General features: G+C 38.5%; 1 protein-coding gene across 1 annotated transcript in view; it reads left to right on the top strand.

Annotated features, from left to right (window-relative positions):
• The window catches only part of ADAMTSL3 (ADAMTS like 3), a 184,306-nt gene extending 163,466 nt beyond the window's left edge, over positions 1–20,840 (top strand). The window contains exons 23-30 of the mRNA XM_086471487.1: positions 9,032–9,214; positions 11,223–11,342; positions 12,127–12,339; positions 14,660–14,843; positions 17,359–17,563; positions 18,427–18,536; positions 19,988–20,202; positions 20,731–20,840. Of these exons, the coding sequence (XP_086327613.1) occupies positions 9,032–9,214; positions 11,223–11,342; positions 12,127–12,339; positions 14,660–14,843; positions 17,359–17,563; positions 18,427–18,536; positions 19,988–20,202; positions 20,731–20,840 (1,340 nt within the window). The remainder of the gene's footprint in view (positions 1–9,031; positions 9,215–11,222; positions 11,343–12,126; positions 12,340–14,659; positions 14,844–17,358; positions 17,564–18,426; positions 18,537–19,987; positions 20,203–20,730) is intronic.
• Positions 20,841–21,314: the final 474 nt, after the last annotated feature.

Genomic DNA, 21,314 nt, shown 5'->3' with positions numbered 1-21,314 from the left:
ACTGCTGAAGCCAATAGTATTGATTTCTTTTCTCTTTTTAATTTGTAACAAAACTATTTTTCCACTAATTATAATAAACTCACTTTTATAGCTCCCACACGAGCATATGCTATAAGATATCCATAACATTCTGGATAGATTCATATTTCATTCTTACAGCCAAGGGCTTTTCAATCAACACACATGGTATAAATATCAATACTGATTGCTCCAAATTGCTCTTGGATAACATTTATTGTATTTGCAGAAAAGATCGTCTTGTGATTATTACTAAAATAAACTAAAACTGTCAGACTCCATTTATTGTGAAACCTTGAAAGTTCTAAGTTGAAGTAAAATATGAAGGAGGGAAATGAAAGTATCTATAAAATGTGCATTGTCTGCCACCTGGTGGTGAGGGGGCGGAAGGGACATGTACTGAGTTGAGATGCATCTCTGAAATACCTTGGCACAGAGGCTTTTAAAAGTAGCAACTCCATCTTCATCCAGATTCTGCATTCCTATGAATATATTTTGGCGCTCTAAAAATAATATATTAATAAAAAAAATTGAGAAATACACAAAACCTGTTGAATCAGGGTCATCCTTTTGCACATACGTTTCACAAAGAAGGACCAGCTACTTGCTGTCAGTATTGAAACTTGACACAGCTCCAGATAAATCAAGAATTTGATTTTCCATCTGTTCCTTCATTTACCCATGCTATTCCAAATGTAACTTTGATGCTGTTCTTTGTCTTCTATGCTTAACCCCCCAGAAGACATCTCAGTGAGGAAAAATAGCAGTTTAACACGTAGGATTCTGGCTCTTCATTCCTTTTAGGTTTTTTGTGTGTTTCTCTAAAATATAATAATAGTGGATTTCAGAGGTTTAAAGGTTTAAAGGGGTAAGTACAGATTTATTTTATGAGGAAGAAATGACACTATAATTGGTATAGTAAAAGGAAAATCTTTTGCTCTTATGCTTCTTTATACTGTTAAGTGCATCTACATTAAAGGTTTTGTCTGGGTCAGGCATAAGCGGGAAGAACTGAAAGATGTACTTCAAAAGCTTAATTTTGCTTTGCTTTGTGTCTTGCAACAGTCTGGGAACCTGAAAACTGAATCCCTTTGGATATAACTAACCTGAAAGGTTAGTGCCTGGGGACTTCACTTTCCAAATACTAATGGGCAGTAAGTTCAAGGGTCCAGGCAAGGCTCACCAAGTGTAGTCCAAAGGAACCCTCATCCAAACACACATTGGTTGTGTTTTGGGACCTTGGTACCAGCCAAGTCTCTTAAAAAGCACATTCCTGATGCCCTCCACTGCTTGCTAATGTAGATACAGCCTACAGAGTTTGTGGGGGAAAAAAACCCACAAATTGGAAGTTTACAAGCATTGCTATTTTTGGTGTGTGTTTCTTCCTCTCTCTCCCAGCTTTCCTTATTGGAGCAGGGGTTTCCTTCAAATTTGTAATTCAGGAACAGCTAAGATGTGTTGTGTTTGAGGACAGCAAAATTTCAAAAATGTATTAGAGTTCTTGGAATGCTTAGCAAGCGTGTGGGCATTTCCTTGGTACCTCCTACTTCAGTTTGCAAAAAGCTGCCAAGAAGTTCCCTAGGCAAAGTTAACAATTTCTCATAGTGCAAAAAGAGAGGTTAGCTTGCTGATTAGCACCTGATTAATTATTGGAAGGAACACGTGGTCAAATTTTACAGTGGAGAGAGGTTACCAGTAGGGTGTCCCAAGACTCTGTTCTGGGATTTGTGATGTTCAAAATTTTTATAAAAGTTCTTGAAAAGAATGTGAACAGTTAGTTACTAAAGCTGTGGAGAATCAAGATTTATAAAGGCTAATCAGATCTAAAACTCTTTGCAAAGAGTTGCAGCAGGATCACACAAATAACGTTTAACAGCTAAATGAGGGAAAAGGATATTCAGAATTGATGTTTGCAGAATAAATGTACATATAGAACAAATATCCTTAAATACAGACATGTGCACATGGCTGTACCTGAATGACTGCCACTCAAAGAGAGAGGTTTGTGGAGTCATGCTGGTTAGTTTGTGGGAGCACCAGCACACTCCCTGGGTGGTGTCCGTAAAGGCAAATTGAGATTAATGGCAGAGGAATGGACAAAAGAATAAAAAAATAAATTGGCCATTGCTTAAAGATGAGGTGAATCCTGTTTGCAACTTGCTAATCTCATCTCAAAAAGGATATAGTGGTGCTAGAAAAGGTAGAGAGAAGAGCAATATTAGAGGAAACAAGCATAATGGTCTGAGTGCTACTTCTGGCTCTGGAAGCTAGGAAGATATATTAAGGAAGGGTCACCAAATAAATGCTATGGTTTTAGTACTCTTTGCTTACACATCCCCAGGTGCCCATCATTGGACACAAAGTGCTGAGTTAAGCGGACTTGAGGTCTGACCAAGAATGGCAATTGCTGTGCAGTTCTTTAATTTCTGATAAAATTGTATTTTCCAAGTCCCTGAGTATGTATCCGCTTTATGACAACAAATGTCTGGGTCCTTGGTGATACAGCATGGCTATTCAGTAAAGTGCAAGTATAGTTACTAACCAGCTGGGCAAAACAGTCTCTGCTAACAGCGCTAAATTGTAGAATTGCCCTAATGCACACCAACCAAGTCTTTGTTGGGGATTGATTACAGGATTCAGTCCAGCAGTAATTTCTGAGTTCGTACTTAACTCAGATCCTCTTATTTAGTTGCCCAATTATTGTTGCCCTATTTTAAATGCCTGATTTTGAAAAATATTAGCCTTAAACTTCTGCAGCTGGGAAAAAGATCAAGTTCTCTTTAAGGTGGCAGCCAGAGAACTAAACAGGACCTGACAGAGCTGTAGCAAGAGTGGATTGGGAAGGGGTCTTGCTTCAGGAACCCCTCTAAGGAGGTCACCAGATGTCAGTAAGTATATCTAAATCCTGCCAGATGTTGCTACCACCTAGGAAGAGGGGCTGATCCATGGCTGTTAGGAAGAGGTAGAGGTAGTAGCTTTGCAAGACTGTGAGAGAATGGGGCAGTATCAGAGGGCAGGTTGGAGGATCCATACCAAGTGCCAAAATGTCTCCTGCTGGCTCTCTGTCCAAGGCTATTATTCCCAGTGAAGTTGGCAAGATTCATACCAGCAATTTCAGTAGCAGCATGATTCAGGCTTTTTAGGGTTCGCTAGAAGTTGGTTGCTCAAGCATAATTCAGATTAATATAGAGGCAGTTTGGAGAACTGGAGAAAGTATGAAGATGTATCCATCAAAGAAATTGCATTATAAGTTATGCTAAATCCACTGTAGGTGCTAGTGAGTGTAGAGTAAATAATAATCAGGTGACATTCATTGTGAATATTACTGACCCAGAATAGTTTCCTCTGAAGGATGACATGCGAATTTAGCCTCTAAAGGTAGGTAAACTTGTAGCGAAGTGCAGCAAAACATGATTTGTGCCAGCACGGTTCTGCCTTGCTCTTGAATGGGAAATACAGAATACTTTATGAGATTCTGCATAGCTGGGGGAAAAATTTCTGAAGATATATCCAATGTTTTAGAGCAACTAGTTAGTAGGCCAAGATTTTTATGGTGTGTAATATTTCATAGGGCTTTCAAGGTTGGAGGAAATTTGTTTTTGAACACTGAATATTTTAAGGGCACCCTATAGTGTGGATTCCTTTTTTTTTTTTTCCTCTTTTTAAACACGTGTTTTGCAGTCCCATCCGGAGCTGGAGTTTTTTTCCATAACATTTGCTGTCCCAGGGCCACTCGCGGTGGAAAATGACTTTTCTCATGGAACACTGAGTATTTTAGAGCTGCTCCAGCACTAGTGGAAAATAACCCATGTTTGAGGTCAGAAAAATAGATTAAAATAATTTTAAAGTTTTATAGCCACTTAGTGTCTATAGTAGAAACTTTTAACATCAGAGGATTTAGATCCATTGCAAGAGTGAGATTTTGATTTTTAAGGTTTTCCTAACACTAAGAAGGCCTGAGTTCAGGAATGCGTCTTTGTCCACTAAGGACAATTAGAGCCATCCTTAATTTTGTCTTTAATTGCATTCCCTAATAGGGATGGGTTTAATCCTGTGCTTAAGTGCTTTACTGACTTTGAGCCACAGGATATGATTGTTTGATTCTGCTGCTAGCTGATGTCAGTGATGGATCTCCCCTTTGAATCACTGGGATCTAAACTGCGCTCAGGGATTCTGAACCTTTGGCAGTTTGGGTGAGTCGATACCTTTGGGCTTATCCTCAACTGCATCTGCGTGGAGGTGGCGTATGAAGGAAACAAAGGTGGCTACAGGCCATCTCTTACCTCTTCCCCTTTTTCTGCTGGCTGGGGATCAAATCAGGAATTCTTCAGCTTGAAAGTAGTATTTTCTTGGATGTAGATAGGGAATTACTTCCTTCCAGGATTACAGACTAGAAGATTTACTTTTTTTCCTGAAGAGAAGGTCTAGGAAACGATTCCCAGAATGATTTGGTGTCTTCTGATGGATACAGAAAGGCAGCCATTCTGTAGAAGAAGTTTATGTAGATGTGTTAGATTTGGGCAGTAAGGTGAAAGGAAAGACCCATTTTAAAACTGTCCGGGAAAGGACAAATGACAGCGCTAGAACCTTCTTTGAGTCAGGACAGAGGGCAGAAAATTACAGCAGCGAGGAAGAAATATTTTTAAAATTCAATGTAATTAGCTTTTAAACATAATTTTTAATAGTCTTCTTGCTACAATTCTGCAATGGAAAAGGGTCTCGAAGACAGTGTGAATGTTATTTTTGTCCATGTAATGTCCCTTTGTAAATTAATGGTTATGTAATGGAGATTCAAGTAGCTGCAGTAAAATGCAACCTTGTGCACAAGAACTCCTCCATGAAGTCCTACAAATATGTCCCAAAGTTTAATATAATTTCAGCTCCTTTAAGAAAACAAAACAAAAACAAAAACATCAACACCTTGTGTTTGGCTTATTTTTGCTTCGTTCCTGCTCTGATAAGAAAACGGTACTTAAAACTTTTAGTTTTATTTACATGAATACTAAAGGGTAAAGCACAGGGTTTAGACCTTAACTATTTGCCTAGAAAAAAAGAGCTTTGTTTGCATTTTGATTGTATGCTTGAACTCTATCCTGCAGTTTCTGTGCAGGAAAATTGGTAGCTTTACAATGCTACTGTAGGAGTCTGGTCACAAGAGGAATGTGGGAGTTGTGTGCTTTGCCCGCTTTCTCACACGAGCTGATAGATGAGACTTGACTCTGTGTGCAGTGCTGCTTACCAGTAGGGAAGAAAAATCTTATCTTAGAAGTAGTAAATATGGAGTCTAATTTCTAAAGGAAGAGCATTGAGAATCTGCATGATGGAAGCTTTTTCAGCTGATATGTATAAATGATCACTGCATGCTGAGATTGCACTATGTGCTATGTTATGAGGAGTTTTATGCCAAACAGTCTTAAGCATGGACACTATTAAAAAGGTAAATGCATGCCTAAAAATAGGGGGTTTTTGTATCCTCCAACAGTAAGAGTTTCTCCTGATAGGAATTCCAGAAATGACAGTACACACAAGAACTCAGTATCTCTCAAGGGAGTTATGGCAGAAAAGGATTTTTCACTGGCGGTATGAACATACAGATAAACTGAAGCTGTCCGGAAGAGCTTGAAGTTACCGAAGAATGCAAAGGAGCTGGACTGTGAGGGATGTCTTTTTCTCCTGCTTTAATTCTTTAATCCGTTTATAGCTGATGGGATAGCACCACACAATTAACCTTTTTTTCTGGCCAGATTTTCTACCGCATCTTTCTGGATGCATAACTCCAAAAGCTTTGTATGACATTTCTACTAGCCAGTTTTGGGTTCCTCTGAAAGGCAGGGTTAGAGTCTCCTGATTTCTGGCATACAGCTATGTCTTGACTGCAGAGTGTACAGAATCCTACCACCCCTCCTCCCTTCATGCTATGCTCGAGCCTGTAATAGGTCCCTGAACTCTCCTCTGAAAGGTATCTTCGTTTTTTCTTTAGCTAAGGGCTCAAGCTGAGGATTTGCCATAATACTCTTAACAGCTACCTAATCAAAAGTCCATGAAGGAGGACACGGAAGGAGCTTGATTGCAAATACCAGTTGTTCTTAAGCAGATGGTCCAATATCTCCCAGGCTTACTCTCAGATAGTGAATAAGTTTCCACATAAAACAAAGGTTGAGGAAAGAAAAGGAACTGTGAAGGGTCCTCAAAATGTTTGTGAAGAGGCCAGCTCAGAGGAACTCAGCATACAGTTCACATAAAAATTATCTCTTAGATAAAAATCTTACTTCTCAGTAGTTTTGGATGAAATACAATGCGGAAATGTTGTGATTATCCCTCATTATTGTTTTCAGCTCAAACAGCTCACTTTTATGGATGCACCCTGAAGGTATCTAGGAAACATTAACTCTGTTTTAAAATGTCAGTGTGCGGTAACCGTGTGTAATGCATAATAGTGTTGTTTTTTCCGTTATGTATTTAACTGATAATTTTTCATAGATTCCACCACCCACCCCACACACCCCCAACACTTTATGTGTAAGTCACAGCACCCCTAACATTGCTTGGATGGACTCGTTGTGCATTTCAGTTGGACTGGGTGCTGGACTGCCATTCAGGGCTCTGTCCACACTTCTGCTCCTTAAACCTAGAATTTGTGTTTGTGTATTCACATTATTCATTTGGAAAATGGTCTGATTTACTTGTGTGCATGTGATATTACTTGCTTGTTTCCCCTAAAGAGAAAAGTATACAGCTCTTTAGAGAAAGAAAGAGGAATCATTGCTTTAACTTAAATTGAGTTTAAGGTGTGTAACAGATACCCATTTTTGAACTTAAAATGAGAGGCAAAGCTATTCTGCAGATTTCTTCTGCAAACCGAACTCCAGTCTAGGTTTTAAAAGACCCTACTTGTCTCTGAATGAGACACAGGTAGAAGAGTAGAGACATGGCAGTTTTTCCAGGATAAACTCTAGGATACAAACCAAGTTTGGAAGAAAGAAATATTTTGCTTAAGTTAAATCCCAGGAATAAGGTACATTTCTGAATGCTGTGATGAGAGCAGAGGGAGGACTGTATCATGTGGCCATATTAGGCTGAAGTTTGGTAGAGGCTCAGGTTAAAAGCTTAAATTTGAACCTTTCCAAACATTCTTGTGTTTTTGTGTTTTGTGGAATTTGACTTTAAATCTTTTGACTTCAGTCCCATCTCCACCGTGCTGCTTCTAGCTTATTTTTGGCTCTGATTGGTCTGCAGGATTTTGGTGCCAGTGAGGGTAGTCTGGCTGCAAACCTCTAGGCCTTAGATTAAAACAGCTCAGCATCCTCACAACACCTCCTCAGCCCATCTGTGTAGTAAGTATATATGGTGAATGGCCATGGAAAGTACACTGTAAAGGAAAAATATGTCTGAGAATGATACACTTTAGCCAGAAAGCCGGGGTAAAATGGAAAAAAGACCCTTAAAAACAAGACCTCATCCTAATTCCAAAAGGATTTTTTGAAGTGGCATAAAGCTTCTTCTGGAAACTTGAAAAACAGCCTGGTTTTTTGGACTCTTGTGCACTGTGCAGTTTTATTCAGTAAAACACAATCTTATGAGTTTAAAAGCACTGAACAGCTGCTAAATTGTCTAGAATAAAGTCTGTGATTATGCAGAAGAGTATTTCTCTCTGCTGTCTTTCTAGACAAAACGGTGGGGGGAGCTTTTTCCTTCAGTGAAATAGCCAGTTCCAAAAAATATGTCTGGTTCCTATTACAGTAAAGGAAAAACTTGAGGTGTGCATTGGAAGTGCTAAGCCAGTGATTGAAATGTTAAAGTTGTTCCTAAAGGCTATTCCACATCATGAAGACATCATCTGTAAAGTAATACTGCACAATGATCTGTGAAGAAAGGAGACTGAATTAGCATTCAATATGGCTGAAACTTCCACATGTCCCACATTCAGGTCAGCTTCTATAGCAGAACCTGTTTTGGTAGTGTTCAGTGAGCACTAATCAATATATTTAGCAAGAAAAAGGGTTCAGGTGAAAGACAGTTTAACTGCTGTGACTTGACTTGTGCCCTGCGCCTTCGTGCACCTCTGCGGCTGGTCACCTGGAGCTTTGAAAGAGCACTTCAGCTGCAGCGGCTCAACCAGAGCACAAGCAATGGAATGTCTGATTTGCCAACTTGCAAAATACCTTTTTAGAGGCAAATGTTTGAGGAAAATAAAACACTAGAAGTCCTCCCACAGACGTGGTACTGTGCCAGTGGAAAAATTATCTGATTAAAAATAAATGCCCAAAGTCATTCATTGATTAAAATTTAGAATGCGTTATCTACAAATACTGAGATTCTCAGAGTTCAAGTGTTACAGTAGGAAAGATGATAGACCTTTGGCTTTCTATAGCATGGTAAATGAGATTGCTTAACAACTGAGCCCCTTGTTTAGTTATTAATATCTCTTTCTGTTCCCTTTCCTTCACATGTCTTGTTACAAGTTGTATTTGTGATACCTGCAATGTGGAGGAGTTTTCAGGAGCTTTTTTGGCAGAGATTGGCCACATGTATTTTCTAATCCAATTGATAAAAATATCTTTTTTTTGTTCTTCAAGAGAGATATTTTGTCTCCATTTCTTTTTTTTTTTTTTTTTTCTTTTTTTCTTTTTTTAATTAGAAATTGAGTATTCTTTCCTTCATGTGTTCTGGAGTGCAGGTTGAATGAGAAGATGCTGTGCAGATCTTTATGCAGTCGGTGCTCATCGGGGTTAATGGTCTTGCATCTTTCGGTAGCAAGACACATAAGCACATTGCTTTTGTAGGACTGGTAGTGGTTTTTAAAGCTGTTTGATGAGCTTGCCTTACAGTGCTTATCCTTTATCTTAGTGGGATGTTGAATTATTAATGGGGATTATGACTGAGAAGTTTTGTTGCGAGTGGAAAAAGTACTTGTTTTGCGGCAATGTTGTTACTTTGGTTTATGCTGTCTGTGAAATGACAAAGGAACTTACGATTCCTCACAATAAATGTTTTGACTACTTGCATTTTAAAGGTGTTCCCCAACCAAATGTAACATGGTTTAAGAAGAAAGACAGTCTACAAATCAATTACTTCTTGGTTTTGAATGGCTCTTTATTTCTGAGGAATGTTTCCTATGAAGATGCAGGAACATACACTTGCAGAGCAACTAACGCTCTTGGAAAAGCTGAAGCTGTGTCTGTTCTTCACTTAACTGGTAAGTGCTAAATGAGAATTCCTTGCTGGTAACAACAGTGAGCCACTTCCATTATGAAGTTTAACCAATAAAATAGTTGGGGGGATATTTAACACTCTATTACGAACTTGGAATTTTTGATTGCATCTGACACCCTGGGATTTGTTCTCTATTTTGTTTCCTGTAATAGTGCATTTAGGTACAGATGGCTTGACTTGTGACTTCTTCGGAAGTTGTTCCATCTTCTTGCTTCCAGGCAAAAAATACCAGTCCTTAAACCAGCAGACACATTAGAAAACTAAATCCACTGTCACATAACATTGTTCCAAGTGCTTTTATCTAGGGAAACAGGGCAGGCTGGGGTTATGAAGAAAATCTGCAGGGAAAAGCGATGAAGTGAAAGCAAAAGCTGGTTTTGGTTTTGTTGTTGTTTTTTAATTATAGAGGCAAATAAAATGTAGGGACACAGAAAATAAAAAATTCTGAATATGAACTGCTAACTCTCAGAATAGAAAATGTAAAGAAAAACTCTATTTAAATGACTATTGTAAGTAGATTAATAATTTAATACCATATAGTACAATCATGCCTTGCAAATAGTTCCAATAAATGGATCTTTCAGCTCTAGAGATTAACTTTCTCACCCTTTTGCTGTACGAAGTACAATGCAGTTACACATGGCCAATCCTGCCACAAAGCTTTCTTCCTTAGGCACACATGTGTAGGGCAGGTTATGGATGTTTGGGGCTGTTGGCCAAGGAAGACTTAGCAAAGTCATAACAGGAGTCTCTGTGTGAGGATTTGTATAGACTGAAGCTCTCTTCTTGGTTTCAGTTTTCCTGGAGTACATCAAAACTTCAGATGTTCCAGAGAGGAATATTATTATAGTGACGTAACTGGGAAGATTGTTCACAAGAGGCTGAACTTTGTTTCTATTCCTGGTCACATGTCATTAGTTTAAATAAATCTTGAGTAGATAGGAGAGGGCCGAATTCTGCAATTTTTTGAGCTGTGCAAAACTGCAATGAAATGGGAGGACTTCTGGTGCCAGGACTTGCAGATTGCACTGACTCAGCCTTTTGGGCTTTGCTACAGCAATTACTGCCCGATCTGGGACAGTCAAGCAGTAGAGCAAAATCTGTGGAGCCTTTTGAATAAAAGTTCCTAAGGAGAGACAAAGCAAGTACCCTTTCGCCTGTATGGGACTGGCCTCACTGTGGTCTGTGGAGAAATTTTTGTCCCAGTGTTTACACAGACAAGCAGGAGGCTTGGTACAGACATTGCCCGCTGAGGAAAAATGTTGAACTACTGTAAAATGATGCACAGAAGTTAGAATATAACAAAAGATTTAAACCGTTCTGGGAGGAGGAGAATCATAGATGTTATGCACACTCATTCAAACAGAAATGTTGACTAAGTGGCAAGAACTGTGTGTTACTGACAAATTGCCCACGTTTTTGGCAGTTACTCAGTCTGATATATGATAAAAAGGAGGAGTTGCTATAGTGATAGGAATATGATTCTGCATACATTATGCTATCTCTATGCATAATGAGATTTTAAAAGATTTTCTTCTTTTTTCTGTTGTAGCACTTTGTCATGATTCCATATAATGGAACAGAGGAATTGGCCTGATTCCACTGAGAGAATTATTTTTCTTAAAATTTCTGTATGTGAATGACTGGTAATGAAATAACGAATAACATTGTCATGAGAAACAGGGAATACATCATACATCCTGTAAACTAAGTGTTATAGGCTTATTTTTCTAATAAATAAATATCAATAAATCTGATTAATTTAGAAACTTGCATAAGCATTATAAAGAATTTCAGCATTTCCCTGTTTACACATCTGAAGTATATTTGTTAGACAATTTAACTGCATAAATGAAGTTGGTCCTAAAGAATTCTAAAGCGCTATTATCCTTCTGCTTCCCAACTAGCATGTTGGATATTTTGATACAAGGGGTTTTTTAGCATTGTGATTTGATTCTTGCTAAGAAGAGATCTTACGCATTGTATTACAGAACAAAGGTTTACAGAGAATAACACTCTCTTATCAAAAGGAAGCAGAAGAAAGCGTGTCCTAATGGCATCTGGAGTTGGTACAAATGTCACTGTGGTACCTGGAGATCCACTAAGAATAGGTATGTTGTCTTTTCTGCTTTGTTATTTAAATTACATTATTTATTCATTTAACTAAAATGGAGGGGGTCCTATGGAGAAAGTGAGTGTAATTCCTAAGAGTCCAGGTTTGGTGACCTTCTGGATTTCTTCAGCTTTCTGTTACCTGGGAGGCAGCCTCAGAGTAAGAAATACTTTTTTTTTTTTGATTCAGCTTTCCAAAAAATGCTTTAAAATGGCAACCCTTTAGGCATTGTCTAGGTGACTCACTATGAGACTGAAGCTGCGTAATTTCTATGAGCTTCACTAGAAAACGATGAGAGGGGATTCAACTGGGCTCTAGAACTGGGTTTTTTTTCATTTTTCTGGCTTAATGAATACCTCTGTTTCCATCCCTGCTTGTGCCTGTGGAGGGAAAATGCAGCAATTTCATTTAACATGTTTACGACTCCTTTCCAAAACAGAAACTCTTTCATCACAAACCTATTTGCATATAGTGGAGTCTGGGATGAAATCTTTGTTCCATTTAACTAATTGTTCCAACCCCCTCCGCCTTTGTTCATACAGAAGTTAAGTTTGTAAGAACACATTGAAAGGGAAAATATGAAGAACTGTGGTAAGTATACATCAGCTTACACAGCTGATAACCCTCAAGGGGCAGTCAGGATTTGGGGCCGTACCTGGGACTTCAGTGAATTTACGCATACTCAGTTTTTGTTTAGACTGGTATGGAATCACACAATCATACATACTTACAAACATTTCAATGTGTATAAAAACACCTGCTAAAATGCTGTTGATTTTCAGGTTGCCCAGTGCTGCCCAGCTACAGAAATACAGTTCACTGGCTTTTTGGAGACAGTCCGGTTGAGGAAGTTAAGACCTTGGAATACCGAACCCTGGTTGGGGGTCGTATACTAGAGGTGAACACCAACTCTGGTCAATTTGCTGGACAATTCCAATGTTGGACTTCAGCTAGTGCAAAACCAATGTCAGTTTGGGTAAATGTCAAGAAGGAAGGTTTGTTGACAATTATATGACAAATTCTTAAATTTAAATTTTTTCTTTCACTCTGTAAAGACTCTCCTGAAACCTGACCTGTTTTTATACGTAGAAAGTAATTCATAAGTACATGTTTAACTCCACATATGTGAAGAGTCCAATTTAAGTTGATAGACAATGTCCATACTCAGACTTGGATACAGGAGTTAATGGGTAGGCAAATACCATGTGGGGTTCTCATTTCTTACTGTGTACCTGAGAAGATGAGAGAATGTTGCCTGATTCAGTGTCTTACTGCTTAAACAGTTTTAAATCAGGCAGGTTTTCTCAACTTCCCCTTCAAAAAATTATACAAATTGCTGCCATGATAGCCCACCAAACTGAAACAAAACTGACTTTGAGGTCATCTTTGGAAATATCTTAATTATAATAAAAATAATTTTAATATAATTGTCGTATTCCAGCATCATTACAATATGGTAGCCATTCTGTTGTAGTCACCCTTAAACATATCAATGTACCAGGGCACACTGCACACTCATTGATTTCAGTGTTAAGTTTTCAAGAACGTTTTGTAACGTTCTCCAATATAACGCACTTGCACAAAACTACATTTCTATTAGTAGGTTATAAAATGTGCAACTGAGGATTATAATCATCATATAAATGATGGATTTCACAAGGATCTTACATATGCACCAGGACAATAGGCTGTATCTGCAAAAATTTTATAAATTCTTAAATGTTTAAAGTGAATATTGAGAAATTAATTACATTATAATTGGGCTTTTAAAAAGAGAGTTAGAACTTATATCCTGTTAAGAGTCTGGCAGCAAAGCACCAAACTCCCTTTGACAGTTTTAAAAAAAATAAGTCTCTAAGCAGTCAGTACCCAGGGAATGCAAATCAGGTTTAAAAACAAGTATCTGTTGAAATGGAAAGGTTTTGTATGCGATTTATCTACTAACCTATCAATACGATTTGGCTTACTGTTCATGCGCAAAGGACTCGAGCAGCAAGATCAGATCTTGCAAATCCCCTACGCTGTGTATAAGTGTATTCTCAGTGGATTACGTTTATGGGTGAGAATGGTTCTGGTATGCATGGGGTTGCAGACTTAGTTACATTTACAAAGTAATTTTACTGAAACATATCTATGGTCAAAATATTTACTTTTAAAATCAAAAGTAAATCAAACTATTAATGAACTGAATCAGGAAATATCCTAACAGAGCTTATAAAAAAATATATCCAGGCCTCGGTCCTAATATAGATCTCATTAAAGTTAAAGCTTTGACTCTGATGCTCATGTAAATGTTTCATCACTGAAATATCCACGCATTTGTAAGACTGCAAAACCTCCTTTGGTGGTTTTTGCACAGTAGGCGTATTGAGGGCACTCCTGAGCAGTATCATCCTAGTTAAACAAACAATACAGCCTCTCCAACACAGTTGCAGTCAGTAAATTTAACTATTTCTACTTTGAAAAAGGCTCTTTTATATTATTTTAAGAAACCCAGAAGTAATAAGGAAACATTGAAAAACAATACGTTAAAGAATTCATTATGTGCTGGAAGAGTGAGCCTGTGGACACAGCTGGTAGCTATCAATTATTCTTGGTTATTACAGAAAAATCTGACTCCTTCTGTGATCATATAAAAATCTGTCAACATTGCATAGTACTTCATCTTTTACCAAGTGTCAAAAAAAGAAATTGTGGGGGAAGGGGTAAGTGTGGAATTGTGACTAAGTATAAAGGTAGTAATTGTTAGAGGTGATCGGTTTTTAATATAAACCGCTCTTTAAAACAAATTCCTTTTTCATCTTGCCAGATGCCTCGGTGGCAAATTATTTATGCATTAAATACTTTTATATAGTTTAGTACAGGATTCTCTTAAATCCTGAAATTATGTGAAGTGTCTGGAGTAAGATGAGTTTTCTTCAGAATAAACTTTCTGTAGAACAGCAGGAAACCTAGAAAGCCTGATTTACAGTTTCCTCTCTTTAATGCTCATTGTATAAAAATGTTATGAAAGTTTTAAAAGAAGTTCATCAGTTCCTACTGTGAGCCAGGTTCTGCCCTTCATGTGCACATATGCTGATCCCGTTTGCTTCTAGGGAACTTCATGCTCATATGTAAGGGCTGAACTTGAGGGGAAGCTGAGGACTAAATTCTACTTTGGCTTATGATCCCTTTTCATAATGCTGCAATATTTTCTTTTCTACAGAGGATGCAGTATCCACCTAGCTTACAGAATATGCTGCCAAGTCAGTTAAAATGTGACACAGTTACAATGTATAGTGCCTCTCTCACGCTACTTTCAATTGCATTTCTTAGATTATAAATGGGAATATGCTGAGTGGAGTACTTGCTCTGCTAGCTGTGGGAATTCAGGAACCCGCTCCAGAAGACTACAGTGCATGAATGCAGAGAAACAGAAAGTAAATGAGTCATTATGCAGAGAGCTGGAAAAGCCAGTGACTATTTACCAGTCATGCAACACAGATGACTGCCCTGCCAGGTAAACTCCTTTCTACTCTATTTCTGAGAGCTCTGTGTGTATTAAAATACACTCACAACCTCCTGAATTTGTTTCTGTGTTTATACTCTGAGTCCGACATGTGGGTTTTATTTCATCATGAACCCTAAAGCACAAGAGATGTGAAAATGGATCAAAAGCAAGTAGAGGAACGCTCAATTCGGCTGAATAAATGAGATCTGTGCAAGTCTCCATGCTGCTGCAGCAAGTCTTGCTGCTGCCACACTAACAGCTTGAAAGCTAAGCTGGAGGTCTCGCTGAGCCATTGTGGTGTGTTAGTTTTGTGGAATCTGTGCCAATGCACAGAGACAAAACTTCCCATGTTTAGAGCAGCCAGGATACTCTGTGTTCACCTCCCCTCCTTCTGTGCCAGCAGAGCTCTAAGTAGGATGTTAGCTGTGGAATGCCTCATTTGCCTCTAATGCCCCTCACCACAGCGTCATGCTCCTTGCATGTCCTTCCCTGCCTATTTTCTCACTGGATCAACTGGGGTACCCTGTGATCTTGGGCCAGAAAATCTTTACATCACAGGGAAGTATACCACAACATCCGATTCCAAAAGCCAAAATGTTACCTCTAGACTTCTTGAGCTGCACTGAGCATTCCAGCTCAACAAGGCGTTGCTCTAGGTTGTTAGCAGGAAATCCCACAGGAGTCCTCAAAACAAGTGATTTCCGTTGCTTAAAAGAATTGGCCATCACTGTCAGCAACATAAAAATCCGTGAGGGATGAAAAGTCATGCACGCATTCTGGAGTTGTCCCTCACTGGAAAATGTTTGGAGAGAAGTGTTAGGACCTTCACTGACATTGTGGGAGTGCATCTTGCCAGTATGTTCTAAACTCTGTTCTAAATACAGAAAACATAGCAACAGATAAATATCAGGAGAAAATTGTTCGTATTTCATTATTAGCAGCCAAAAAATCAGATCATCTTAAATTGTGAGTCTGAAATCCAGCCAGCCCATAACAAGCAAACCTTTTGCCAGTGGAAAAGTACTGAAATAGAACTAATAGTTTGAAATACACAGACTAAGTTGCAGGCTTCCCTCTTAAAATCCAGCCGTTCAGAGCAGATGATAGAGAGTTTGGAGGATACTAGAGGGCCCAGTCATGCCTTTTCAGCGGACTGCAATGCATGGCTTAACAATCTGATTTTCACTGGACCCAGACTATTCACCCCAAAACCCAATTATTTCATATGGCTAAACAGACTGGGATCTAAATTCTCTCCTATTAAAATGCTTAGATTTACTTTGCTTTTAATTTGGCTTTGGAATTGTGTGTATACTAACATAATTAACTCTATCTTGGATTATACATATATGCTAACATACAAATTGTTTTTCTTTTATGAAGTATTCCACGCTTCCCATATAGGAAGAGCATCCCAGATGCCTGGAAAATAGCCCTGTGTCTGATTCCTCGTGCCTCTAACCTCTCCCCCTTCCCTGTGATTACTGATCTGAACGTGCAAAATGTTTGGACTTCCATTTCTATTTCCCCATTTACTGATTTCTTTACAATCTTCTCATCCCAAGGCAGCTCTTTAGAAAGCATCCACAGGATTATAAAGGTTTCAGACATACAGTCAGTGTCATGGGCCCTTATTATTCAGCGTTTTGCGTGTGTTTAATCACTTCTCTCCAGCACAGCATAGGAGTACAGTTAAGCAAATATAAGGGTTTAAGCATGTACTTAACTTGTGCTTTAAGTGTTCGCCAAGTTTGGGCCTTGCTGACTTTCTGTGCATACCCTGCACCAAATGTTTGCGAAAGTACTTGAGCTTTAAAAGGGAGAAAAAGGCAAAGGTCCAGACTGCAAAAGATTAATCTTCCTTGAATGGATATAAGCTGTTTGACTGTAAGAAAATGAAATAATTGCTAAAGAGAATACAATATTTTTCACGTTATCACAGTTGTGCTACACATAAAGTCCCATTCTGTGTTTCTAACCTAGATTTAAGAAAAGATCAAGTCAAATAAATTGTATTACCTCCTGCTGCTTCACTGGTATTGTTCCTAGTAGCCAAGACAGACTAGATCTTTGCAACTGCTAATCAATAATTAACATGTTCTACTTGAGCCATTATCTAGCAAGATCTTGATGTAATAAATTTGGATGAGTTATGACACCTGTCACCTTAGTAGTAACTAAATAGTTCCATTCATTTTATAACTTATGGAAAAGAATGCTGTCCTTCCTGCAGAAATGTTAAATCCTGCAGGGTCTATAGGGTTTACCTAGTGTAACCTTTTGGGTAACAAGCAGTGTAACTTCTGCTAGCCTATGTTGAACCATAGTTATCGTTGAAGTCACTTGTTAACCAAATTTATAAGATCTTGCTTAACAACTGAGAAAGCTGGTTCTACCTTTTCTCACACCTAAAACTTGCAATGGCACGTTCTTTTGATTTTTATCAGCAAACAGATCACCGCCAACTACCAGCAAGTGTGCAGTGCTTTCATAGCTGCTATGGGTTTGTCTCTGCATCCTGTAGGTGGGTAACTAGTCCATGGTCTGAATGCTCTGCATCTTGTGGCAATGGATTTCGCTCTCGACAAATAACTTGTCAACAAGAAAAAGCCAATGGCAGCGTGCTGACGCTGCTGCCGGATGCCTGTGGGCCCAGAGATCACCCCCTGGGAAGGAAGCCCTGTGTGGGTCAGCTATGCCCAGCGGGGACAGTACAGACCAAAGGACAGGTAAGACACAGAGTTTATCTGGAAACTCTTTCTGTTATAAAAGTGTATCAGTGTCATCATACATTGGCTGAACATCTATTCCTTCACACAAAGGAAGAGGTATGTGGCACTAGTTGAAATTACCTTTCAGACCAGTGAATTACAAATCCTGGGGTTTTTTTCTTCCTTTTGGGATGTCTGAGCTACTTTTGTTGAAGACATGATCTGAAACCTGAGTATGAGTTTCAGTGTATTTTATAAGCTAATCCTTTACTATGTATTGCATTTTTTAAGCTAGTGTACTGCTTTATTGCAGTCGTGTAAGAACGCAGTTTGCATAGCTGTATCTGTGAAGTTCCCAAAGACATATGAATGTGCTTCAAAAGCAGTTACCACAATATTTAAGACACAGAATTCTGCTTTCTTATATTTTCTATGTTTCTTCATTTGTGCAGTAAACTTGTGTTCATATTGATACGATTTTTATAATTATTAGCACAGTATTTACTATTCATTGAGCAAAGTAATGAATTAGGAGAATTACTGTTGCTGCATTCCTGATAGAAGTATTAGCAAGGCAAGTTTCTGATTGTCAAAGCTAGAGAAACAATGTTGTAGCACTAGAGATGTGAAATGATGAGAGCATAGACTATGGATTTAGCTTTATGAACAGGCAGGAAAGTCAGTATCTTGGCAAAATTGCACACAAGAGAATTCAAAATATCTCGGCCTTATCCGGACTGAGGTGTGATAGGGTTGAAGAAGGAGAAATACAGATCAAGAATTATGACTGGGTTGTGTAACGGGTAACTGCCTAGAAGGGTAATTCTGTTGTTATTAACTTGGTGGTTCTTCTTTCCCCTCACCCTTTTCTCACTTTCTAGTGTCCTGGTCGCTGTGTAGGCCGCCTTGTAGGTTTACAGCATCGTCACTATATATGTCAGCTTCGTAATGGATCCTCGGTGCCATACTCTTCTTGTGATGAAAGAAAGAGGTATACGGTTTGAAGCAGTACAAGTTAGATTCTTTAGATGATCCAATTAAAGATATAGGATTATCAATGCAGTATAAATATGCAAATTCTTATCAAACACAAGGAAATGAGGTAGTGACAGTCATCACTTTCATACACTGGATGAATTCAGGAACACAAGGAGGCTAATGGATTTGATCAGTGTCCTCCACCGTGCTAATGGCAAAGCTAGAAATAGGGTGAGAGAATCTTGATTCCCAAAAAGAAAGCAGAAATTGGAGTGATCTGCTGAAACTTTTTTAATTACTGCTGAACTACTTTTTATTCTGGTCTACTACTGCCCAAATTTTGTAAAAGAAGAGTTTTCCTAAGCCTTGTTTTGTGAACCATGTACATTGGCTTACTAGTTTATGATTACTGAAATAAGGTGTATTTCTCTGCATAAATAGATCTCATTCTGCCTCTTCTGCCAACAGTGCGTTCTGTTGAGGTATGTACAAATGGAATGATTGATAAGGTGTGACTTTTTACTTCAAGGAACACATTCTTTGTAAGAATTCTATTAATTTGTTTTACTGTCTTTAAACAACTCCTTTTAATATGAAAAGTACAAGCTTTACACCTCCACAGAGTCTTAATGAGCAGATTTGCTTGGGGCTATGCTATAGCACATGGATGGATGGCAGTCTCTATAAAACACCATAATCTCAAAAAGCTTGAACTAAAGACAAGTTAAAATTGAACATGAGGGTCTGAGGGCACAAAACTTTGTTCCAGACCAAATATGGGCAATGAAGAGCAGGGAAACAATGGGTAACAAGTACATACATGGGAATTGGTACCGTGTTTCTAGATTACTGAATCCAGCTCTTCACGTTTCTCGCTATAGAAGTGCTTCTGAATTGTGAGCATTTTAAAGCATTTTTGCTGCACGCACAATGAAATTTTGGCTTTACTGAAGTACATGGTGAAACTTCCATTTACTACTAAGAGCCAGGATTTCACTTTGACAGCTTCAAATATTCAGAAGAGAGGTCATGCATGAAGCATCCAGCACGCCACTTTTCAGGATCAGTTCAGTTTTCTGAAAGGTAAAAGATTTTTTCTATTCCAGGATTAAGGAATTGGTTTAAAGAAACAGGGCCTTGTCTTTTCCTTCTTCATGAGTGAGGCACGATGAATGGGCACATAACAAAATCCAGGAAATTCAACTTAAACATAAGGAAACCCATTTTTACTCTGAGTGTTCTCAAACACTGGAACAGGTTACCCAGAAATGTTGTGGAGTCTCCATCCTTGGAGATACTCAGAACACAAACAGAGATGGTCTTGAGCAACCTGTTCTAGCTTACTGTGCTATGAGCAGTGGGTGTGGACCAATCAGTGTCCAGAAGCCCCTTCCATCATCAGTGATGTCAATAAGAGTTTAGCACAAAAGTAAACATTTCACTGCCATTTATTTTTCTCCACAGGTCTCCTGTCAGAAGAAACTGTTCTTCAGCGGTATGTGACATCTATTGGCGGACAGGCCCTTGGAGGCCTTGCAGTGTGGACTGTGGGAGTGGATTTCAGTCAAGACGAGTGTATTGTGTACACAGAAAGAATAACAAACCTGTGGCTGATCAATATTGTGGATGGAGGAAGAGACCAGTGACCTGGCAACACTGCAATGTCACATCCTGTGGCAGTATGTAAATGTTTATTTATATACAAGCATAGTAATAGTTTGTAGCAGTTATGTTAGAAAGTGACTCACCGTTGTACACTAATGATTCTGCAAGCATTTGATTGTACATCAAAGGTAAAACTATCCTCTCCAAGGAGCACTTCATCATCCCCGAGTTATTTTTCTCCGAGTAGGCCAGTTTGATATTAAAGCCTCAAAAGCACTTTTAGAAACAGGATATGTAGGAAGTTGCTTTATGCAAACTTCCCTACATGGCTGTGCCAGTTATGACTCATAAGTCTCTGAGCGAGCTGGTAATTCCTGAAGGATGGGGTAGTTTTTTGAAATGGACAATAGGTAAATGAATGCAGTGAGATCACACCTCTTAGTTGTGACCTAGTTTAGCTTTGAATCCACTGTTGCCAGAAATGCAAAGTGAAATTACAAAGCTACCAGGAATCCATCAGTTGTTTACAATTACGATGAGAAGTTCTACTATTTATCTTTTACCCATTATAAAGCCTTTTAATGTTTAAATATATTTTTCAGAAGGCGAATGCAAGGATACAACTCACTACTGTACATTTGTAAAGCAACTAAAGTTATGCTTGATAGACACCTACAAACAAAGATGTTGTCAGTCATGTCAAGAAATGTAACTCTTCTATGGAAAGTTCATGATGCTGCAGTGAAGAGATGAGAAGAGAGGTTCATCAAACTAGCCTGCTCAAAGTACACCCTTGTAAATAAGACACTAGTCAGAACAGTGAAATGGAAACATGGGGCTAATGAAAAAAACAGTATTGCAGATTGCTATGCCGGACAGGGTATTTTTTCTGGGAACTTTTATTATCTAACTTTGTAATGGAAGTTTCAATGTTTTAAACATTTTCATGTCTGGATTACAAAGATAATATCATGGCATATCATCTGTTAACATTTTACAAGCCACCATATTATAATTTTATCAGGGGAAAAAGCGTTATCTAAAAGCACCAGGTAGTGCTTACTGTCCTCAACTTATGAGAAAAACAAAGTCACAAAATCCTTCGAAGAATTTTTGAATGCAGCAAATACTGCCCCCTAGGTTTTGTTTTTATTGTTTTATCAAATTTTTAAATCTATATAAGCTA

This window comes from Leptosomus discolor, chromosome 11 (assembly GCF_034619465.1).
Source record: "Leptosomus discolor isolate bLepDis1 chromosome 11, bLepDis1.hap2, whole genome shotgun sequence".
NCBI classification, from domain to species: Eukaryota; Metazoa; Chordata; class Aves; order Leptosomiformes; family Leptosomidae; genus Leptosomus; species Leptosomus discolor.
This window is presented reverse-complemented; position numbering and strand designations above follow the sequence as displayed.